The 25,222-nt window shown below is 39.9% G+C and overlaps 1 protein-coding gene across 3 annotated transcripts in view; it reads left to right on the top strand.

The window, feature by feature from the left end:
• Positions 1-5,851: 5,851 nt before the first annotated feature.
• The window catches only part of Ppp4r3b (protein phosphatase 4 regulatory subunit 3B), a 46,623-nt gene continuing 27,252 nt past the window's right edge, over positions 5,852-25,222 (top strand). For 2 of the 3 annotated variants that reach the window (XM_070025661.1, XM_070025660.1), the window contains exons 1-4: positions 5,895-6,197; positions 7,473-7,528; positions 19,720-19,818; positions 23,574-24,197. In XM_070025661.1, coding sequence (XP_069881762.1) covers positions 6,056-6,197; positions 7,473-7,528; positions 19,720-19,818; positions 23,574-24,197 — 921 coding nt within the window. In that variant the 5' untranslated portion in view covers positions 5,895-6,055. Of the gene's footprint in view, positions 6,198-7,472; positions 7,529-19,719; positions 19,819-23,573; positions 24,198-25,222 lie in introns of all 3 variants that reach the window. The other variant, XM_070025662.1, reaches the window with a different exon arrangement.

The following is a 25,222-nucleotide window of genomic DNA, read 5'->3' as shown; positions in this document are numbered from 1 at the left end:
AAGAGCTCAGCGACAGCAACCAGGCCCAGAGTTCAAGCCCTAAGACTGACCCCCCCCCCCAAAAAAAAAAAAGTGAGTGCTTGCAGAGTTTTAGATATTACACTTGAACCCTAAAATTTGTTCTACAAAGGATGTGATGCATTGAAAAGTACCCCATGTTTATGAAACCAAAATTAAGTAATTGGCCATAAATAGTTCTTTTATATTGTGGTAATAAAATTTAATCCAGGCCTGGGAAGGTAGCACAGTGGTAGATTGCTTGCCTTGCATGCATGAGGCCCTGGGTTCAATTGCTCAGCACCACATAAGCAGAAAAAGCCAGAAGTGGCGCAGTGGTTCAAGTCGTAGAGGGCTAGCCTTGAGCTGAAGAGCTGAGGGACAGTGCCCAAGCCCCGAATTCAGGCCCCATGACCGACCAAAAAAAATTCATCCAGTTACCCAAGTCTGGTAAGTTAGAAGGTAGGATGTTAAGGGCTGGGAAGGGACTCAGTGGTAGAGCGCTTGGCTTGCATGAATGAGGCCCTGAGTTCGATTCCTCGGCACCACATAAGCAAAACGAAAAAAGCTGGAAGTGGCACTGTGGCTCAAGTGGTAGAGTGCTAGCCTTGAGCTGAAGAGCTGAGGGACAGCACCCAGGCCCAGAGTTCAGGCCCCACGACCGGACCCAAAAAAAAAAAGGATGTTGAAAATTTTAAAGCCAAGCATAAAAATATATAATCATAATTTATGTAAAGGTACAAACATCTTTTAAAAGAATAACCATATCACTACATGCAGAAGAGGTAATATAAATTTCAACTTTAAAAAATGTAAGAGGGCTGGGAAGGTGGCTCAGTGGTAGAGCACTTGCCTTGAGCTGAAGAGCTGAGGGACAGCACCCAGGCCCAGAGTTCAGGCCCCATGACTGGACCCAAAAAATAAAAATAAAAATTGTAAGAGATGGGCTGGGAAGGTAGCTCAGTGGTAGAGCGCTTGCCTTGCATGCCTGAGGCCCTGGGTTCGATTCCTCAGCACCACATAAGCAAAAAGAAAAAAGCCGGAAGTGGCGCTGTGGCTCAAGTAGTAGAGTGCTAACCTTGAGCTGAGGGATAGCGCCCAGGCCCAGAGTTCAGTCCCCAAGACCAGACCAAAAAAAAAAAAAAATGTAAGAGAAAAACTATATCACTGTGCAGAAGAGGTAACATATAAAATTTAATTCCTAGCCAGTTTAAAGTATTAGACTATGTCTTAAACTAAGTGGTATCAGAAATTAGAAACAAGTATACAACATTGGAAACATGGACATAAAAGTCAAGAACAAAACAAGAAGCAACACTATTATATTTAGAAGCTCTGGAGGTCCTAATCAATGTGCTGTGCTTTAAAAAGAGTGGGAAACATTTTCAGACCATCTATAAAAAGTTTTTAAATTGTTACAAAACTGCTTATGAGCTGGGCACCAGTGGCCCATGCCTGTAATCCTATTCAGGAGGTTGAGAGCTGAGCTGAGTATCTCAGTTCAAAGCCAGCCCAGGCAGAAAAGTCCCTTAGACTCAATAAACTACTCAGAAAATGCCAGAAGTGGCCCTGTGGCTTATGAGGTAGAGCACTAGCCTTGAGCACAAAAAGGCTCAGAAACACCACCTGGGCCCTGAGTTCAAGCCCCAGGACTAGCCAAAAAAAAAAAAAAACTGCTCATGGCAAAGATGTACACCAGTAATCGCAGCTCTTGGGAAGTAGAGATTATGAAGATTATGGTTCAAAGCCAGCCAAGCAAACTTTAGCAAGACCCCATCTCTGGTGGTGCAAATCTTTCAATCCAGCCACATGATAGGCAGAAGTAGGAGAACTGCAATCCATGGCTGGCTGACATAAATGTGAGACCCTATCAGAAAAAATTAACACAAAATAGGTTGGGGGTGTGGCATAGTTGGTAAAGCACCTATCTAACAAAGGCAAGATGCTAAATTCTGCTAGTACTGCCCTCTTCCCCTCCAAAAAAGGAACAAAACCATTTGGACTAATAAGCAGTAACCACATAATCATGCTATTATACATAGCTATCTTCTCCATGAGCTAAGAGCTGCTGTGGTAAGAGCTCATTTCCCCTCAAGTATCACTCTACAAGCTTCAAAGAGCTAACCCTGGAGTGAGTTTGCCCCACCCTCTGGAGTTGTTCCCCTCTCAAAAAGTGCCATAGTCAATGAAGTCTTATTTATCTAGACTTAGTTTCAGCTTCTTAAATTGAGTACTTTCAAAATCCATTCCCAAATGCACCCTTCAGTCTTCACAGTACATTCTGATTTATATTGCTTCAGTAATCTGTCCTCCTTTTTCAGGCCCAGCAGTACCCATATAGGTTATGCTGCGATTTCAACCTATGACTTCACAAGTATAAGAAAAAAATCAGAGGGTTGGGAAGGTGGCTCAGTGGTAGAGTGCTTGCCTTGCATGCCTGAGGCCCTGGGTTTGATTCCTAAGCACCACATAAGCAAAAAAAAAAAAAAAAGCCGGAAGTGGCGCTGTGGCTCAAGTGGTAGAGCGCTAGCCTTGGGCTGAAGAGCTGAGGGACAGCGCCCAAGCTCAGAGTTCAGGGCCCACGACCAGACCCAAAAAAAAAGAAAAAAGAAAAAAATCAGAGCAACTGTAGAACATGACTTCCTGTAGTGAGAGAAATGCTCACTCTTCCTAGGAGTTATGAGTTATTTCTGCAAACTCTGAGGATCAATTAAAGCAAAAACCCTAAAAGGCATACTTTTCTGAACCAGACCTCACAGTGGAACAGAGGCTTAGGCTGAGCATTCTGTATCTTTCAAGTTCTGTGATCATCAAATCCCAACTCCACTATTCCACTGAAAGAAATAAGAGCCTCTTCATTGTGCTCCAGAAAGGTCCCCTGACTCCGAAGTTTAGCTGGAACTGTGAAGTGCCTTCTCCTTATTTGCAGTATGAAAAGTATTATTTAGTTGAGCATTGATTTATCTCATTTCTTTCAAAAGTCTAAATTGCTATGTAGGCAACATGATTTCCTTGATATGTATTCCTAGACCACTACTGGTGAAATCTTCAGCTTCCGAAAGTCCTCTATGCCAGAGATGGAGTAAAACCATTTCCCAAGGCCAATCTTACTGCTGCTTCTTTCACCACTCTGCACCATCCATCAGTTCTGATTCTCTGAGAAGCAGATGCCAAAAAGGGATTACCAGTGCCCCTTTATATTAAAGCATCTGCATTCAAACATTCAACTAAGATTGCATCTATATGAATATATAGACTTTTTGTTACTATACCGTAAACTACTTAAAAAGCACTTGTATTTCAATAGTAATTATTAATACTCGAGATTATACTAGATGATTACTAGGTTATATGCTATTTTATATAAGGGACTTGAGCATACACTGATTTGGTTATCCACAAAAGTCCTGGAACCAACCTCCTAGTTACCAAAAAAGACTGTATGCACCATACATAAATACATTTATGTTTATGTATGCATACACTATCTCTAGGATTGTATATGCTTTGTGAGGCCCAGAATAAAAGAAAAATGCAAGACCTTGGTTCAAAAAAATTTCAAGATGGTGAGAACAGAAGTCAAGTGTCTGACTCCAGGTATCATATTCAAGAAGCTGACCCTACTTTGGCAATGTACACCAGAAAAAATGGAATAACAATTCTAAGAAGAAAACTTACTTTTTCCATTACTTAATATGGAATTGTAAGTTCATTTAGGTAGAACGTTTTAAGAGTTGATTTTTGAGGGATGCCTGAAGAAAAGAACCTCTAGTGAAGGCATGGTAAAGTAGATCTGTAATCCCAGCTAATTTGAAAGGAGGGGAGATAGGATCATTGTTTAACTAGGGCAAACTTCAGAGACCCTACCTCAAAAATAAGCCTCCGGTGGCATTAACACAGGTAAAGTCGTCTATTTAGAAGGCAGAGGCAGGATAAACACAGGAATGCAAGGTCAAGTTCAATCCTCATCCTCAACCAAACCAAAAAAAAAAAAAAAAAATAGGGGGCGGGTGAGGGGGGAACTTACAAAAACGTGGTTATGGTGCAGTTCTGCTCTCAGACTGGAGCAAGCAGTTGGCCCTGCTCTGGCCTCCTGTCACTTCATCTCCCACTGGGGTGAGGAATCTATGGAATCAAGGGATACACACGTATGTATACCTGGAGCTCACTCTACTTTCACCCAGGAATTCCCTACACTAAGGCGAAGACTGCTTTTGGGTCTTCCCAGTACTTTCCCCAAGGTCTGCTCTCCTGGGTAACCACACAAGGTTGGCTGTATTTAGGAGTGTAGTTGTTGAACTCGAACTCAAAAGCTGTCTAAACTTTCTCTGACATCTACAAGATGCATATATTTTTTCTAGTCTCGAAATATATCTCTCTACATTACCAGTTACGGTTATGTATATTACAAAAATAAAAGCACATTTTCTTAAGTCTCCTCTTATAGTTGAAGAAAAACAACGATGAGTCTTCGTTTTTTAAATTAATGTTGTGTTTTTTTTTTATCATGCGCCGGCTCTAAGACACCGCTCCACCTCTCCGTGTGCTGGTGAAGTGTTCACACATGACTCATCTAGTCAAAACATAAGCACGTTTTAACAAGCCCAATGATAACTAGTCACTACAAGTCCCAAAATGCACCGCAGGGTCAGCTTGCACCCTGCGGGCCGGCTTTTCACCTCTCGGGCCTCAAAGACGAGTTGTACGTAAAGAACGCGCAGTCGAACCAGCCGAGGGACTATTAAAGCATGAATGAGGGGCTTGAAACCCACGAAGCTACCACGGCCCTGGGTGACTTGTACCCGCTGAGCGACGAGTGACAAGGTGACTGCCGAGACGATTCCTCCTGCGCCTACTCAGTGCCCACGAGAGCACGGCAGGGCTGCCTGGTGACGGGGGTTCGGAGGGCAGACCTCCCGGGCTCACCTGCAGACTGACTCTCCCAGCTTACACGCACGCACACACGGGCGCGGTGCTTTCACCAGGCAGGGGCTACTTTCAGCGGCCAGCTACTACGAGGCTGACGGTAAAAATGCTACGGCGGGAAATAGGAAAGTGTCCGCACGCCAGCTGGGAGGGACACTCGACACGACCGAGGTCTCGTCCCCGGACCGGGCTCAGCTGTAACGGGCTCCGAAACGGTGGTTTGTTGTGTACAGTGGGCTCCGCGCCAGCCTGTCGTCTGCACAGAACGAGGTTCGCTCCTCTCCCCTCCCCTCAGCCGCCGAGTGTCCGTGAAGGAAGGCCGACACACTTCCTCACACGTCTCTCTCCAGGCTTCACCCTCTTGGAGGATTCCTCCCTCTCAGGCTGACTTTGCCTTTTGGGTTTGGTTCTTCCTCCCTCCCAACTCGTTTCCGGCGCCCGTCACTCTCCGAAGTGCCAAAAACGACGCTACCCCAGGCCGTCCAGCAGCCGGGCTCTCGCCCACTCGCGGCCAAACCGGGAAAGCTCGCGAGAACTTGCCGCCCCACGGCGCCGGGAGGCAGGCCGAGAATGGAGGAAGTCCTGACTTAGACCCGCCCCTCGGAGTCTCGGGTTACTTCTCGCGAGTGCGCCGAGCCTTCAGGCTCCGGAAGCGCGTGCGGAGCAAGTGGTGCCGCGCGCTGGACTCCTCGGCTGCCGTAGCCCCTGCTAGGCCAGCCCGTGCGAGGTTGCTGGAGGAGGAAGAGAAAGGCACCGAGAGTCGGGTTACAAGATGGCGGGCCTGTAGTGTTACCGCGGTGGCGGCGGCGGCGGCGGCGGGAGAGCGAGCGAGCTCTTGGGGGGCACAGGGCGGGGTGGGTGGGGGTGTTCGGGGGGTGAACTGAGGGTTAGCGGGGACTCCCAGCGGAGGGGTCTCGGTGGCTCTTGTCACCCCTTCTCGCGGCCGAACCTTTGGAGCCATGGTGAACTCGGGCCTCTCGAGAGACGCTGCCGCCGCCGCCGCCGCCACCAGCACCACCACCGCCTCCGCCGCCGCCGCCGCCGCCGCCTCCGCAGTCTTCTCTCGGGAGTGAGGTGCACCGACGGGGCGAGCGGGGAGGCGGCGGCCGCCGCGGCGGGCACCGCAGCCACCATGTCGGACACACGGCGACGAGTAAAGGTCTATACCCTGAACGAAGACCGGCAGTGGGACGACCGAGGCACCGGGCACGTCTCCTCCACCTACGTGGAGGAGCTTAAGGGAATGTCCCTTCTGGTTCGGGCCGAGTCTGACGGTAAGGTGGTCGGGACGGTGGGAGGAGGGGGTCCGAGGCTCGAGTTTTCGGGTACAGGGCTGAGCTTTGGGGCCCTGGGCCCCGGGTCCTCTCCTAACCAGCTCCGGGGACCGCGCGGTGGTCTGGAGTCTGCCCTCCGGTGTGGTTTAAACATCAAAAACAAAAACAAAACAAAACACAAAAACTTGTAGGCTTTACAACCTCGGTCAGACGCGGGTTCTCTGTTCCTCCGCCCCCCGGGCCCTGTGAAGAATTTGACCCCTTCCTTCCCAATCCATCCTCCTTTGTAGAGGTCCGGGGTATGAGAGGGTGGGGTACAAGTATTCAAGATTGTGATCTCGCCCGGTGGAACTGACACCCCCCCCCCCCGACCCACACGGTCCCTTTAGGTACAGTCTTAGGCATTCTATATATAGTATGTATAGGGCATGCTAGATAATGTCTATACTACGTATTATACACAGAACGCAATATAATTTAGTGAAACTTCTCTGGGCAGCTTCTAAAAAGAAAAACCGGCATTTTAGCAACGGGTCTCACTGTTCAAAGTCCGCAGGTGCCGGAAAAAAACCAAAAAGGCACCTTTTCTTGGGCTTATTGCAGCCTGTTGCCACAGTACACGCGCGCACAAGCACTTGAGTCTTGGATGCCTCCAGGCTGCCTTTTATTATAGAGGGTGCTTTAGAAAAGTGGATACCTTACAATCTAAACAAGTTAGGACACCAAAGTAAATGATAAGCTTATATTCGTTAATTGATTTTGAGTCATGTGAAATATTTTTGAAGTTGTTGTTGTTTTTTTTTTAATGGAAGCCTGGCACTGGTGGCTCATATCTGTAATTCTAGCTACTCAGGAGGATCACAATTGGAAGCCTGTTGGTGCAGGAAACACCAAAAAGCTGCTAGTGGAGATGTGGCTCAAGTGGTAGAGCACTGGCTTTGAGTTCAAACCCCAGGAATGGTATCAAAGAGGAGGAAAAAAAAGGAAATGCAGTAAAACAACTTCTGTTAAATAAAGCTGAGCTTAAAGTGGTCATTTAGAGACCTTAAAGTTTTCATTTCATTTCTTTTTTTTCCTTAGGGCATATCGATGGGGGGATAGGATAAAATCGAAATTTAAATCTAAATTAAATATGAAGCCTAGATCTGAAGAAATCGTGAATTTTAATACCTTCTGCTTCAAATGTTCAACTGGATGAAGAGACATGAGAACTTTCTTACTCAGAGTTTGCTGCTGTTGTTGTTTTGAGACTTACATTACTTTTTAATCTTTCAGGATCGCTACTTTTGGAATCAAAGATAAATCCAAACACTGCATATCAGAAACAGCAGGCAAGTAGATGTTTATCTTTAATTTGAAAAGCTTCTACTGTGATCCTGAAAGTAGTAATCTTGAGTGTTTTCCTGACAGAAAAGTTTGATTAAAAAAAAAGTTACAGGTGATGTATATTTCCCTTCCAGGATAAAAATTTTAAACTGAAATGTCAGTTTTATTATGTTAGCAGTAATATGAAATAAGCCACTCATATTACAATAGTATATATATATTAGTCTTATTTTAACTATGCCATTTGTATACACTTAGGCTAAACCTTTTATTCTGAATCATATTTAAAGAAAATGGCATAAAAGAAACTTCAGAATGGTACTTTTAAAAGCAAGGACATCCTGTTTGTAACATGGGACTTTGTCATTTGATGCAAGAGTTGGAAGCAGTAGCATTTAAGTGTTTTTCTTTAATGTTGTATTTATATTTTTTGATGTAATCAATGGATTTCTCACAGCTATGCACACTGCCAATGATACAACATCTTTGTCTCTATTACTACCTTGGAGAAAAAAATCTATATTATGTTTTTTTAACGTGCCCAAGTAATATGGAAATAGTAGCAGTGCTTAGACCATTTTTTTCTGTAAATGTTACCATTTTTATTAATGAAATATATCTAAATTGAGGGGCTGGGAATGTGGCTTAGTGGCAAAGAATTTGCCTTGCATGCATGAAGCCCTGGGTTCAATTCCTCAGGACCACATAAATAGGGAAAACCCGGAAGTGGTACTGTGGCTTTAAGTGGTAGAGTTCTAGCCTTGAGCAAAAAGAAGCTCAGGAACAGTACCCAGCTCTGAGTTCAAGCGCCAAGACTGGTTTAAAAAAAAGAAGAAGAAGAAGAAGAAGAAGAAAAGAAAAAAAAAAAGAAATATGTCTAAATTGAAAAGTATAGCATATAATGGGCTTCATTAACACCACCAGATTAAATGATGTTAACATTATGCCATACCGTGTTTGTCTTAAATCTGTCTTGCTCAAAATTATTGATAGAGTTAATGCCCACTTTGTGTTCATCCATTTTGTCTAAAATCGGCCCATCCCATAGGTAACCATGAAATTTATTTTTTCTGAACATACTTTTGTACATTTTCAGTATTTGTATATATCCATAAATAATTAGTCTGTGTTTTTAAACTACAAAGTTGATACTGTACTTAACATATTCTGAAACATACTTTTTTTACTCATTTTTCTGGAGATTTAATAATGTTAACAATATAGACCTACTTTTGTTTTTACACTATTGTGATATGACATATACCTATTAGAAATTTGGACTGTTTGTGTGTGAAGTACTTTTCTAAGGGAAGTCACCATTTAGGGGTTATGTCAAATTAATTTCTTTGTAATATTCTTTCATATTTTCACCAAAATCTTAATTTGCACTTTCTTGCAAAGGTGAGATTTCTGAATATATTAATTTTTTGTATGTTTATGGGTTTTATGTGTATGTGTATACCAGAGATTGAACTCAGGATCTTAAACTCTCAGATTTTTTGCTCACAGCTGTCTCCCTACCACTTGAACCATGCTTCAATTTCCAACTTTTTGTTGGTGAACTGGCAATAAGAGTTGCTTGGATTTCTCTGCCCAGAACGGCTTTGAATCTCAATCCTTCCATGCTGTACAGAGTTTGGGGAATGCATTGGGATTCAATGAAGACGTTTAGATAATCAGTAATTTGACATTCAACTCAATCTAACTTGATTTGAATTTGAGCCTCTGTGCCTGCTGGGCAAATGTTTTTCCTACCACTGAGTCATGCTTCTAGCCTGATCCAAAAAAACTTAAGTATTTAAACAAACACACTGGAAAGAGAAGACAGTGACTTTTAACATGGTATGAATGAGGTGCCTTTGTATGTTTGTCAAAATTTTAAAGTTATTTAAAATTAGTTCCACTGATTTTAAGTAAATCAAATTACTGTTAACAAGTGGGCACCGGTGTCTCACTCCTGTAATCCTAACTACTCAGGAGGCTGAGATCTGAGGATCGAGGTTCAAAGCCAGCCCAGGCAGGAACATCCATGAGACTCTTATCTCCAATAAACCAGTAGAAAACCGGAAGTGGCACTGTGGCTCAAGCAGTAGAGCGCTCGCCTTTAGCTGAAAAGCACAGGAAGTGCCCAAGCCCAGAGTTCAAGCCCACAACCTACCAAAAATAAAAAAAATGACTGTTAACAGTGCAGAAATAGAATTAAAATATTTAGCACACTTGTGTGTTAATTAGGTTCAGGAGAAAAGCATAAGTCCTTGCCTCAGTTTCATTAGACAAAATACCCCACCTGAAATAATTACAGAATAATAAGTAATTTTTTAAACCATGAAAACACTTTACAAAGAAGCAAAGAAGGCATAAACCCACACAAAATACTATATGAAGGGCAAACTTTTATTCCACAGCCTTGGGCAGTAGAAAATGAGAGCTGGCAGATAATGATAGAAAGTAGAATCATTAAGAAAAACCCTTTTTCTTAATGAAGCACAAGGGAGTTATTGTAGGTTTTTCTGGGTTCCTAAAATGATGAAAGTGATACTGTGTTTAAGAAATCAGTGTGATAATGTTATGAGAAATAAATGAGTGGGATAGGTCAAAGCAGAAGAGTTTTGGATCACAAGACCTATTATGATAATTCAAATTTTAAAAAAAAAGGATAGCAAATGACTTTGAAAAACAGGAACAGACCTTTAGTACATTTTCAAGAACATATTAGAATAGTAGATGAATGACTAAATATAAAAAAGAGGTTCAGGCCAGGTGCTGGTGGCTGACCTGTAATCCTGACCACTCAGGAGGCTTAGATCTAAGGATCATGGTTCAAAACCAGCCTAGGCAGGAAAGTCTGTGAGACTCTTACTTCCATTTAACCACCAGAAAACCAGAAGTGGCACTATGGCTTGAAGTAGTAGAGTGCTATCCTTGAGCAAAAAATCTCAGGCACAGTACCCAATCCCTGAATTCAAGACCCAGGACAAGCAATGCATGAGTGTGCACGTGCACAGGCACACACACCCTTACACAGAATTATAAAAGTACTGATGTTTCTTTTTTACCCCAAGCTCTGTCCATAGTTTCCTTTGGTAAAAGCCACACTCTTTACCAGTTTCCTACAGATCTTCTAAGGGATATGCAAATGTAAACAAATGTCCACAATCACACATATATTCTTAAATTGACAAAAAAAAAAAGCATAGTATATACTATTCTGTACTTTTTTTCGTTTAGGCTTTGAAGTGGTTGGGAAATAATTGAAAAGTTTGTTAATCATTAGTGGTAATGATCATCAAATGAATTTTTAGTTGCCAGATGGGACCTTCTTTGAAGTACCTATAAATTAAAATAATAAAGTTTTAGCATAGTCTGTAGGACTGTTGATATTTATCCATTTGCCAACAAATAACACCTGGTTGAATATTGCTCAATGGGCTGGTTCCTATCTGTAGATTGGATTTTTTTTTTCAATGCAGTTTGACAGTTCGTGAAGTTTTAGCAGAGGAATGTTTTGTTCCAAATCTTAATAATAGAAGTATGTAGAATTGGAGAGAGATACATAGAAGACTTCTTGAGATTTATGTTGTCCAAAGAAAAGATTGGATTATGATGGTGGAATTGTTCAAAATGGTGGATGGATTTAAGTTGTATTTTAAAGATAAAATTAATTAAGCATGCTGATAGATTAGGCTTTGGGAAAAAGAAAGATCCAAGGAAGTAAGAAGAGCAAGTACCTGGCTTTATCAGCCAATCTGAAAATGTGTTATTTTTTCAAACTGATAGAGAACAAGATTTCAGTAAGTTAGGGCCAGTTGGCAAATGATTATTTTACATTCTGAAGCATTAAGATTTCAGGCTTGGAACGTGGATTAGTAATAGAATGCTTGCTTAGCATGGGTTTGATTCCGCAGTACCACATAACCAAAAATAATAATGAAACTATGTATATATTCCCTCCCTTCCCTCCCCCCCCAGGTCATGGAGCCTGAATTCTGGCCTGGTTGCTGTCCCTTACCTCTTCAGCTCAAGGCTAGTGTTCTACCACTTGAGCCACAGTGCCACTTCCGGCTTGCTCTGCATATGTGATGCTGAGGAATCGAACCCAGGGCCTCGTGCATGCAAGGCAAGCACTCTACCACTGAGCCACCTTCCCAGCCCCATGAAATTATATTTTTAAAAAAATATTGCAAAGATTCTAAGTTTGGGTTATAATGATACAGGACTTGTTTTGTTTTGGTCGTGGGGCTTGAACTCGGTATGGGCACTGTTCCTTGAGCTTTTATGCTCAAGGCTAGTGCTCTACCACTTGGAGCCACACCTCCACTTCCAGTTTTCTGGTAATTAATTGGCAAGAAGAGTTTCACAGGGGCTAGGAAGGTAGTCCAATGGTAGAATGCTTGCCTTATATGCATGAGACCCTGGGTTCGATTCCTCAGCACCACATAAGCAGAAAAAGCCAGAAGTGGCTCTGTGGCTCAAGTGGTAGAGTACTAGCCTTGAGCTGAAGAGCTAAGGGACAGTACCCAGGCCCAGAGTTCAAGCCCCACAACCAACACCCCCCCTCCCCAATAAAAAAAAAAAAGAGTTTCACAGACTTTCTTGCCCTGGCCGGCTTTGAACTGCAATCCTCAGATCTCAGCCTCCTAAGTAACTAGGACTACAGGTGTGATCTACCAGCATCAAGCAATAATAAAGTGTGGTGTTGGTTTTGTTATTGTTTTTTTGTTTGTTTGTTTTTGGCAGCACTTGGGATTGAACCTGGCATCTTATCCATGCTAAGGAAGTACTTTACCTCTAAGCCACACCATTAAGTCCTGTATAATTTTTTTTCTGCATGTATACTGGTGTAAGGGCTTGAATTCTGGCTAATTAGCTTTTTCACTCAAGGCTGGTACTCTAGCACTTGAGCCACACCTCTACTTTGGGTTTTTTGGTGTTTAATTGAAGAAGAGAGTCTTCACAGACTTTTCTGCATGGGCTGGCTTTAAACCTTAATCCTCAGACCTTAGCCTCCTGAGTAGCTAGGATACAGGAATGAGCTACCAGTGCCCAGTTTTATCTCGTAACTGGAAAATGTGAAAAGTTGTGAGTTCAATCTTAATGTTTGAAATAAACTAGTAAATATAAAAAAAACTAGTAAATATATATATTTTAAAAAGATTTTTACAATTTTGAGTATTGACAGCATACATTTGTAATGTTCTCTGTTCTTGGAATATCGTTCAGATGCAAGAGCAGAAGAGTTTTAAGTGCAGAGTGATGATTTGGAACAGGACCAAGGAAGAGTTTTAGGGGAATACAATGGGGATCAGTCTAAATAGGCACTTAGTTAAATATAATGTTGCAGAGTAAGAAACAAGGAAAATTTGTGTTCTTTTAGAATTTTCCCACATTCATATGTAACAGTATAACAGACCTAAGGAGTCTGAACTTGAACATTCTTAAGTTTTTTAGTTCAGCGAATTTCTAGCAATATAAAGCAAATATTTTCTGAACTTAATGTTTTGTTTTTTGAGAATCTGACTATGTATCTCAGGCTGGCCTCAATGTATACCCTTACACCACCGTAGTCTCAGGGTGCTGGGATTACAGACAGGAGCCACTATACTCAAATCTCATGTTTGTTTGTTTTTAGTTTTTATTTAGTTATAGAGGATTTTGTTGTTACATTTCCCCATGTTAACAATATGCTCTCATCAGTCTCACCTCTATTACTCTCTTCCTGCACCTTTACCTTCTTCCCAAAACAATGTCAATAGTAAACCTTTTAAATGAACATACTGCTTATTTCATGTGTAATAATTGTGACTTAACATGAAAAAATAGTATAGTATCTGACATATAAGCTCAATAATAACTATTTACAGCCATCTTTACTAGTACTGATACGGACAGGATTTTCATGTTTTCCAAAGAGAAAGCAAAAGGTAGAATTTTTGCCGAAGGCCACAGAAATAGTGAACAGTGAAGCCATGAGTAGCACTCTGGTCCTTATTCTACTCTACACTTAACTCTTAATAGTACCAAAATATATCACAGACTTGAGAATACAAGACATTATTATTATTTGTGAGCAATGTCATCATATGTCTTGGACTATATATTTTACTATATTATATTTTTAAAATCTCCTTCCAAAGAAGTTTGTCAAGGAAAGGAACGACTGTACTAAAGAGATAAGTACATAATTTGCAGTCTCACTCATTTTCAGACTTTTAAATTCATTTTGAACTTGCTGGTATTTTGTGTGGGGAGGGGGAGAGAGAGAGAGAGAGAGAGTGTGTGTGTGTATTCATATACTTCTCTTCCCCTCCCCTTGGGAAACTTTATCTCTTTCTAATGAGATTTGTTTAGAGTGGTTATGGGCAAAGATAAGGTTATTCTGGCTTAATAGTAGAATCTCTGACTCTGAAGTTAATTCACATTAATGTAGTAGGTCAATATTAAGGGGAAAAATAAAATCTATTGACTTAGAAGTTTTCATTTTTTTTTTAATATGTTACAGGTGGGACTGGGAAGGTAGCTAAGTGGTAGAGTGCTTGCCTCAGTGAGGCCCTGGGTTCGATTCCTTAGCACCACATAAACAAAAAAGGCTGGAAGTGGCGCTGTGGCTTAAATGGTAGAGCCCTAGCCTTGAGCTGAAGAGCTGAGGGACAGAGTTCAGGCCCCACGACCAACCAATAAAAAAAAAGTTATAGACGCCTATGAAACTGGAAATCCTTTCCTCAAGGTATTGCACACCAAGTTTTAAATACAGTTTCATGATACCATATCCATCAGGTACCAATAGCTCACACTTGGAATTCTAGCTACTTAGGAAACTGAGATCTGAGGATCATGGTTTAAAGCCCGCCCAATCAGGAAAGTCCCCATCTTTTTTAAGTTATCCACCAAAAAGCTGAAAGTAGAAGTATGGCTCAAGTGGTAGAACACTAACCTTGAGCAAAAAACTCAGAGCCCTTAATTCAGGCCTGCCTATCTTTTTTTTTTCTTCTTCTTCTTTTTTTTTAGCCAGTCATGGGGCCTGAACTCTGGGCCTGGGCACTGCCCCTCAGCTCTTCAGCTCAAGGCTAGCACTCTACCACTTGAGCCACAGTGCCACTTCTGGCGTTTTCTGCTTATGTGGTGCTGAGGAATCGAACCCAGGGCCTCAGGCATGCAAGGCAAGCGTTCTACCACTGAGCCACCTTCCCAGCCCAGGCCTGCCTATCTTGAAAACATCTATTTTTCTATTTTGTGACTGTGCAGTTCACTAAGGGCTAAGTTAAATTGTCAAGCTAACCTAGTCCTTGTCCTCCTTACTTTATCCTGAGGTTGAACATGGACATATTTTTCACAGTTTTAAAGAATTCTACTAAATGTGAATTTTTGGCTTTTCGGTTTTGTTGGTTAGCCACGGGGCCTGAACTCTGGGCCTGGGCGCTGTTCCTCAGGTCTTCAGCTCAAGGCTAGCACCCTACCACTTGAGCCACCGCACTACTTCCACCCTTTTTCTTCATATGTGCTGCTGAGGAATCGAATCCAGGGCCCCTTGCATGTGAGGCAAGCACTCTACCACTGAGCCAACTTCCCAGCTCCAAATGTGACTTTTTTAAAAGATAGACTTCCTATATATAGCCCAGGCAGAACTCTGTATCCCTGCCTGCTTGGAACACTGGGATTGCAGACACTAAAGGTACACCATCATTCTTGTCTGTGTATTAGTTTCTGTAACTTTTTCTGTTATTCTTGCAAGCTCATTGAGATCTAGTTACTATAGGAACACAGTAGTAATTAAATATTTCAGTTAGGAAAACTAACCTGATTTTAGTTTAAAGAGACAATATCTGAGAGAGATGAACCCATTTGCTATGTACAAATGGGCAGATGATGTAACACAGAGTTACAGTGGTTGAAAGTCCACTTTGTTTAAAAAGAGACTTTCATGTGAAGAACTGAGGTTGGTTGTCTTAAAAATTTGTAGGAAACTCTGCTTTTTGACACTTTATATTATTTTTTGTGTTTTTGTTGTTTTTTTGTTTGTTTGTTCGTTTTGTGCCAGTACTGGGTTGGAACCAGAGCGTGGGCCCTGTCCCTGAACATTTGTGCTCAAGGCTAGCTTCCACCATTTGAGCCTCAGCTCCACTTCCAGCTTTTGGTGGAAGTCTGAGATGAGTCTCAGACTTTTCTGCTTACATCTGTAATCCATCTCCTTGAGAAGCTGACATTATTGAGATCACAGTTCATAGGTGAGACCGTCTTTTTTTTTGCCCCAGTTGTGGGGCTTGAACTCAAGGCCTGGACTCTTTTGCTCAAGTCTAGCACTACCACTTTGAGCCACAGCGTCACTTCTGTTTTTTCTAGTAGTTAATTGGAGATAAGACTAACCAACTTTCGTGCCTGGGCCGGCTTTGAAACATGATCCTCAGATCTCAGCTAGGATTCCAGGCATGAGCCCTGGCACCTGCCTTTTAATTCTGTTTTAAATATTTTTTGTATGCTGGGCATCAGCAGCTCACACCTGTAATCCTAGCTACTCAGGAGGCTGAGGTCAGCAGCTCACACCTGTAATCCTAGCTACTCAGGAGGCTGAGATCTGAGGATCGAGGTTCAAAGCCAAAGCCAGCTCGGGAAGAAAAGTCCATGAGACTCTTATCTCCAATAAACCACTCAGAAAACCAAAAGTTGCACAGTGGCTCAAGTGGTAGAGTGTTTGCTTTTTGCTGAAGAGCTAAGGAATAGCGCCCAGACCCAGAATTCAAGCCCCATGACCAACCAAAAATAAATATATTTGTACTATTCTCTTCTTTGAGTCTTTGATCAATGGAATTAATACTTCTGCACAGGCTTCTTCTGAGTGCTTAATTACTGAGAAGTAAGAATGGAAAAGATAGGGTAAAATTTCTCACCCAATTAGAGTAGGACCCTACAATGAAGACAAGTTTTACCACATTTTAACTGAAGATACACTAATGTCCATTCTTAAATTTGGCTTATCAGAAGAGTTAGCTGGAGATGGGTATTTGTGGCTTATATCTTTAATCCTAGCTAATTCATAGGCAGAGAAATGGGATCAAGTTCAAGGCTGCCCATGTAAAATATTTGGGAGGCTATACCCATTGGTGACAGCACAAATAAAGAGGGATCATAGTCTTGGGCCCACCCATATATAAAAAAAGATCCTAAAAAGGGTTAGTAGAGCACCTCCTAGCAAGCACACAGCCCTGAATTAAAACCTCAAGCCAGGAAAAAGGGAAAAAAAAATATGTATACATACACACACACACAAACACAAATAAGGATTCTTGAAGCTTACGCAAGACCTGCTGCTTGAGACAGGCTTGGGTTATATTTTTAACTATTTTCCAAGGTCATTCCTCTTCGCATTGAAAAGGGACTTTTAAATGTAAATTCCTATTAGTTTCTGGGATTTTGATTGGATCAGAAAAATGAATGTTAGGTTATTAACAGGAAAGTATAAAACAAGGAAATTATGGAAAAGAGCACTCTATTACCTTATGTTTCATTGTTTATCTAGACATTGTCTTAGAGACAAAATAGAAAGGGCTTTAGATCCCAATGTGAACAGTTTTTGGATTCCATTCTGTAGTATTTATGATCTCTGAAATGGATTTGAGAAGAAATCAGGGTCTTCTTTGTTTGTTTGTTTTGGTGTTGTTTCTGGAACGTGAACTCAGGACCTGGGCACTGTCCCTTGAGCTTTTTTGCTCCAGACTAGCACTCTACCACTTGAGATACAGCTCTACTTAATGTCTGTTTGATGGTTAAATGGAGATAAGAGTCTTACAGGGGCTTTTCAGTGGAACTGGCCTAGAACTGTTGATCTCAGATTTCAGTGTCTTGAATAGCTAGGATTACAGACATGAGCCCACCTCACTCTGGGTCTGTACTTTGTCAGATTTTTTTTGTTAATGTTTACTAACTGTGAGGTGACTGAATAAAAAAATACATGGCATTCTGAGGGGAAAATAACATTTTTTATTGTGGATTGCTGTAGCCCAACTATTGTGGACGAAGTACCTTAAAAAGGGTTGCAGCTAAGTGCAAATGAAGTTATTGGTCAGATTGGTATTTGCACTCCTAGTGTTATCTGTTAGCCATATGAGTGAAAGGTAATAGCTCTGAAAAAGAGTTAATACTCCCAAAAAGTTGAGTTATTAAAAGGATAGTTATAAATCAGATTTGTGAGCTGGGCACCAATGGCTCATGCTAGCTACTCAGAATCATGGTTCAAAGTCACCTGGGCAAGAAAGTCTCTGAGACTTACCTTCACTAAAAAGCAGAGAGTGGAACTGTGGTTCATGTGGTAGAACAAATACTAAGCTTGAGGAATAAAAGCTCAGGGACAGCACCTAGGCTCTCCCATGCTAGAAAAAAATAATTAAAAATTAGATTTGAATTAATTGATATTAATGGGTATATTATGCCCTAATTTTATATTAGGTTTTAAAATGTTAACTATTAATATGGAGCTATTATAGTTCAAACATATTATTTTGCTGTTATATAATCCTTTTACATTTTAGTGTGTTTATAAAAACTATTACTTTACTAACATTCATTTATATAATGCACTGTAAGTTGACGTGCACAATCAAAAAAATCTTTGGAGACTACTGTTTATGAAGCTCTTTTGAAGCCAGCTCGTAAGAAGTGCCCTAATGCTTTAGCCAACTCTGATTAGAGAAGCATTTGGTTTTATTTATATATATATATATATTTTTTTTTTTTTTTTGATTGGTTGTGGGGCTTGAACTCTGGGCTTGGGCGCTGTCCCTGTGCTCTTCAGCTCAAGGCAAATGCTCTACCGCTTGAGCCACAGCGCTACTTCCAGTCTTCTAGTGGTTTATTGGAGCTAAGAGTCTCATGGATGTTCCTGCCCGGGCTGGCTTTGAACCGTGATCCTCAGATCTCAGCCTCCTGAGTAGCTAGGATTACAGGCGTGAGCCACTGGCACCTGGAGTGGTTTTATATTTTTTCTGTACATGGAATTTCTTAGTAAAATTATGTTTGTAAAAACAGCTCTATTTTCGAGTCATGGTGGGAGCAATTGAAGAACCTGGTAAAATTTTACAATGATATATTTTGGTGATAAATTTATCTGTCAAAAATAGAAAAAAAAAGAGAGAACACAAGATTTCAGCTATTCTTATCTGAACATCTTTTAATTTTAAAATTGAAGCAATTTTAAATTTTATTTTATGTCCTAAAAATTGTTTATTTACATAGTACATAGTGCTTTTAGTATTTTAATTTAAATATAAACATTTCTAGTAACAGGAATTTGTAACCTTTTTCTGAAAGTATAACCTTTTTTTTTTTTTTTTGGTCGGTCATGGGGCTTGAACTCTGGGCTTGGGCGCTGTCCCTCAGCTCTTCAGCTCAAGGCGAGCGCTCTACCACTTGAGCTACAGTGCCACTTCCGGTTTTCTGGTGGTTTATTTTAGGAGTCTTATGGTCTCTCTTGCCCGGGCTGGCTTTGAACCGCGATCCTCAGATCTCAGACTCCTGAGTAGCTAGGATTACAGGCGTGAGCCACCAGCGCCCGGCTTGAAAGTATAACCTTTTAAGAGGGATATAATTGAGGAAATTCTATGAAAAGTAAACTTTGAGTTAGTATTTCTATAACCTGGCCTGCCAGTAGAAAGTTTAGCTTCACTATTGTAATTCCTAAGATTCTATGAGCCACCTTCCCAGCCCCCAAAGATTCTAAATAACTTTTCCAAATTAAAAAAAAAATACCGAAAGCAATTAAATCATAGCATATTTTCAGATATTAGCCTACTTGTACTTAGTTGACAACTGGCTAAACAGAAAGGATAACATGACTTCCTTAACTGTATAGGTGGTTGGAATGTCTGAATTGTAATTTTGACCACAAATAGCTAATTCTTGGCAATATAAGTCAAGATCTATGAGCTTCTTTATATTATAAATATATATGTATATATTTATATTATATGTGTATATATAAGTTCATAGTGTATTACATGTTACAAAACATAGTATATATGTGCAATATAATATTTATAATACATATTTATAGTGTATAATTAATGTATAGCTTTGCAGTGTCAGTGACTGTTCCTTGTGCTTATCAGAGTGCTTTTATCATTTTTGTCATTTGCTACCCTATTTCCAATTCTCTGTATTTTCTAGGCATATCCTTTCTATTGTCATGATCTTTTTTTTTTTTTAATAGGATACATTAATTGTTTGGTCAGAAGCTGAGAACTATGATCTGGCTCTAAGTTTTCAGGAAAAAGCTGGCTGTGATGAGATCTGGGAAAAAATTTGTCAGGTAAGGTTCTTTTTATGTTTATGCTTTGACATTCTTAATTTTGTTTTTTTTCTTCCAACTTCAGTAATGTATATTAGAATATGAAAGGGCTGGGAATGTGGCCTAGTGTGCTTGCCTAGCATGCATAAAGACCTGGGTTCATTTCCTCAGTACTACATAGACAGAAAAGGCTGAAAGTGGCCCCTGTGGTGAGCAAAAAGAAGCTCAGGGACAGTGCCCCAGCCCTGAGTTGAAGCTACAGTGTTGGCAAAGAAAAAAAAAGAATGTGGAAAGCAATACATTAGTATGAAATTTTGATAACCTAGGCTCTAAGGAAACTAGAGTATCATGTAAAGTAGGCAAGCACTCTGCTACCAAGTTACATATCCAGCCCTGAAACTTTTGTATATTCTGCAACTAATTCTTTAACATAAAAATTCAAAAACAAAAGCCAACTTTATCATAATTATTTTACTACTTTAGCTTTTTTTTGTAATACATATCCAGCCCTGAAACTTTTGTATATTCCGCAACTAATTCTTTAACCTAAAAATTCCAAAACAAAAGCCAACTTTATCATAATTATTTTACCACTTTAGCTTTTTTTTTTGTCAGTTGTGGGGCCTGAACTCGTCCTGGGCATTGTCCGTTAGCTCTTCAGCTCAAGGCTGAAGAATCTGCTGAGGAATCGAACCCAGGACCTCATGCATGCAAGGCAAGCACTCTACCACTAAGCCACCTTCCCAGTTTACCACTTCAGCTTTTGATAGCATAATAAATATGATAAAGAATGACAAGAGCTTTTTTTAAAAAATGGAAGAAGATAGTAAGATCAGATATCTGGATTTCTTTTTTCTTCTAATATTTGATCATGTATTTATCTAATTTTGTAAATACCATGTGCCTGGCATTAATTACCAAAAGTAAATCATGACTCTAATCCACATGGAACTTTTAGTGTAGCAGAATATGCAGTAACTCATAGGTAGCTTTATTTTTTAACATTTTTATTTTAGAACATTAAAAAATTAACAGATAATACACTATTACTGAGTACTTCTTTAAGCTCCTCGAATTCACATAATATAGTAGGATTAGCATCTCATGTTATTATGAAACATTTGTTGCAATTATTAAGCTAATAAAGGGTTTTTTTAGTTAGTTTTATGGATCTAAGCACAAAGTTTTCCCCTTTACTTCTCCCAATAATAGTATCAGGCAATGTACTAAAGTTGCTCAAGAAAATTTAATACGAATCTGCCTGTTCCCTATGACATGTAAACATGGATCTTTTCCTAACTGGAAACAGATGGTCTACTTCTTTTCTAACACATCTTAATATTCATCATGTTACTGGAGCATTATTAATATACATTATTAAGCAGTAGAATTCATACATTTTCTTAGAAATTTTTGCTGAAATTTGTCTCTTACTGTTTTTACTCAAGTAGTTCAGGAGGTCCTCAAGGCCATCTCAGGTTCAATAATTCATTGGAAAGTCTCAACTCATCAAAATTGGCTGGTTACAGTTCATTACAGTGAAAAGATACAGATAAATATGAAATGGGACAAGGAGGCAGGGTTCCAAAGAGCTTAGGTTTCTAGTTGTGACTCCTTGTAGAGTCATACAGACAGCACTTTATCCAGCAATGATAGGTAACAGCATACATGGTTAGTATTACTAACCCAGACAGTTTATCCAAACATTTGTGTCCAGGGTTTTCATTGGAAATCAGTCATGTAAGTTTGGTTGATGTTGACCTTTAGCTTCCCACATCTCTAGACTAGATGTTAAATTGTAGTCTAAGCTCCCATCAAAAAAAGACTTAGCATGGAATAAGTGTACTAGCCCAAGATCCCCAGGTAAAAAGTCATTCCTGTAAGACAGGATATTCCACGTGAAGAGGTGCTACCTTTCATAAACTAGGCAAAAGCCACACCTTTGGGCAAGGCACAAGAGCATCTTGTCAATGATCATATTTGTCTATTTAGTGTTTCATTTATATGACAGTAATATCACTATGAATATTCCTGAAATTTGAAGGAGCCAGTGTGAGTTAGGCAAATAACTAATCTGTTCTATAAGGCTATCACATTTTTCTACTAATTTGATTACTCATTTCTTTCCTTGATCTATTGCAGTATGTACCATATAGTAAGTTGGTACAGAACACTTTGGCATAGAAATGAGCCAACAGTTGACCAAATCCAGTTCTTCCTTGGACTAGTTATGTTTCGTTCATTTGTCTTTTTTTCAGAGAGAAGGAAGGTTGGTTGGTTGGGTTTTTTGTGTCTTGTATCTCAGTACTATGGCTTAAACTCATAGCCTCAAACTCTTGGTCTGCTTTTTCTGCTCAAGACTTGGGCCACACCTCCAGTTAGAGCTCTTGTTGCTGGTTAATGGAAATAATAGTCTTATGGATTTGTCTGTCTCAGCTGGCTTCTAATTGTAATACTCACCCAGCACTAACCATAGCCACCAGCACCCAGCAAAGGCCAATTGTTTTCTGTTGGTGTTAAATCCTCAAGAAGCTTTATTGAAATTTCCCAGTACATTTGACCATCATTATCAATATAAGATTTTTGTTCAATAGAAGGAAGTGAATCAATACCATGGTTTTACCATATCATAGTATTGGTAATAGGTATAACCTGAAAAGTAAATATTGGCATTTTATAAGACTTCTACTCAGACATTTTAAGTCTAATGCTTCACATTGTATGACAAAATGTTCCCCAGAGCAATGTCATTCCTCAAAGTTTACAGCCTCTCATGCCCTAGTCCATTCTGAGACAGTAAAATAAACATGATTTCACTCTTCTAAGCATCTGATATAATTGTTAACATTGTATTTCCTTTGTTTTATTACCCATGTGTTTGTTCTTGTGACCGCTATACTATTTTCACTTTTGGAAGGATCATTTAAGTTCCTAGGCAACTTAATCTACTAGGATTAATTAGGTTTTTACTGCAAAAATCAATTTATTTTGTAATATTTGTTATTGCTGAATATACATTGAGTTTATTCTAACTACTGTGTGGTATTCTAGAGAACTGTAAACTATGTTTTATTTTTCAACTCTAGATTGATTTGGTTCTCTATTTTATCAATTATTAGTTATTTTTTTATCAATAATGTGTCCAGTTTGAGACAGCAAGGAACTCTGCTCCTGAGGCCCTTAGTCACTAAACTGATAGAATTAATGTTAATGTTTCTAAGCTCATTGCACAATGGGAAAAAAGGATGGCATACCAAGAACTCTGGCTTTTAACAGTTCCATACAAAAATTATAGATCTTTTTTGTTTACAAAATATTTCATGTAGTAATTTCACTGAGGCAAAGAACTCATTTCAAAGGGGACAAAACCAGAAATAAGTTGACTGGCATGCTTATGGCATGAATGACAGAAACAATGATTTGGGGGTAGAAACAGAAGTGTAACCTTCCACCAAATTCAAATTTGTTAGATATAGTGGTGGAATTATTAAATAATTACTCAGTATTCTTACCTGATTTGCATGACTGACTGTAGATCTGCTTCAGATCAGCTGGTTGGTTAATTTGAAGTTATAATTTGGAAATTTGCAGGTGAAATATCTATAATCATTACTTAATACTAAAATAACTGACTCTAAGCTTGGTATATGGCAGCCCCACCAACACATTTAATTAACAGTGACTATATTACTACTATTCATTCAATTATCAGTTAATTTATTTCCAGCGTTGAGTTTTTTGTATTCTGAGATTACCAGCTATACTTTGTTTCAAAGGTTCAAGGTAAAGACCCATCAGTAGAAGTCACCCAGGACCTCATTGATGAATCTGAAGAAGAGCGATTTGAAGAAATGCCTGAAACTAGTCATCTGATTGACCTGCCCACCTGTGAACTCAATAAACTTGAAGAGATTGCTGACTTAGTTACCTCAGTTCTTTCCTCACCTATCCGTAGGGAAAAGCTGGCATTAGCCTTGGAAAATGAAGGCTATATTAAAAAACTACTGCAGCTGTTCCAAGCTTGTGAGAACCTAGAAAACACTGAAGGTTTACACCATCTATATGAAATTTTTAGAGGAATATTGTTCCTAAATAAGGCAACTCTTTTTGAGGTGATGTTTTCTGATGAGTGTATCATGGATGTTGTGGGATGCCTTGAATATGACCCTGCTTTGGCTCAGCCAAAAAGACATAGAGAATTCTTGACCAAAACTGCAAAGTTTAAAGAGGTTATACCAATAACAGACTCTGAACTAAGACAAAAAATACATCAGACTTACAGGGTACAGTATATTCAGGACATCATTTTGCCTACACCATCTGTTTTTGAAGAGAATTTTCTTTCTACTCTAACATCTTTTATTTTCTTCAACAAAGTTGAGATTGTCAGCATGTTGCAGGTAAGCTTCACAATTCTGTTCCATAATACTTTGATCTAGTGTTCAAAATGATTTATTTATTTTAAAATTGTACTGTGAAGCATAGAAAATTAACTTCATTTACTGCTTTATTCCTCTTTTGTGGTACTACCACTTCAGCCATGCTAGTACTTTTTGTGTTTATCATTTTCAAGATGGGGTCATGCTTTTTGCCTAGGCCATGATCCTCCTAATTTTGCTGAGATAATAGGTGTGCTCCACTATGTCCAGCCATTGGTTAAGATGAGCCTCAATTGAAATTTTAATTAGAATAGAGTTGTCAGTTTTCCATTATTCACCAGTAATGGATGTAAAAGGAGTTAAGTATATGCATTAGGTTGGTTCCTTTTATAAAGCATGGGGCTTTGTCAGTTTGATGCAGGGTCTTGCTACATGGTCCCTACTGGCCTCAAACTTAGAACCATCCAACCTACTCAGCCTCTCAAGTGCTAGATGTACCATCACATCCAGCTTTTTCTTTTTTAACTATGCTCTGTATTCTAGGATGTTATTTTACTTAATAATAGCAAAACAATTGCAGTCTCAAGCCATTATGATAAATTAGTCATGTTCTAGTTAATATAAAGGATCCAGTATCAGACTGTCAATGGTAGCTTTCACATGACTGTTCTTCACTCTTTTTGTTGGTCATGGGGCTTGAACTCTAGGCCTAGGCGCTGTCCCTCAGCTCTTTTGCTCAAGGGAAGCACTCTACTACTTAAGCCACAGTGCCACTTCTGGTTTTCTGGTGGTTTTATTGGAGATAAGAGTCTCACGGGCTTTCCTGCCTGGGCTGGCTTTGAACCACAATCCTCAGATCTCAGCCTCCTGAGTAGCTAGGATTACAGGCATGAGCTACTGGCACCTGGTTTTCTTCACACTTTTTTTTTATAACTAGCTTTTTTAACTTTCTTTTTTGTGCCAATCCTGGGGCTTGAACTTAGGGCTGTCCCTGGGCTTTTTTGCTCAAGTCTAGCAATTTAACATTTGGGCCACAGTCTCATACT

This window comes from Dipodomys merriami, unplaced genomic scaffold (genome assembly GCF_024711535.1).
Source record: "Dipodomys merriami isolate MVZ:Mamm:240054 unplaced genomic scaffold, mDipMer1.0.p SCAF_17, whole genome shotgun sequence".
In the NCBI taxonomy this organism is placed as follows: Eukaryota; Metazoa; Chordata; class Mammalia; order Rodentia; family Heteromyidae; genus Dipodomys; species Dipodomys merriami.
The sequence above is the reverse complement of the archived record's forward strand: the minus strand, read 5'-3'. Positions and strand labels throughout refer to the sequence as shown.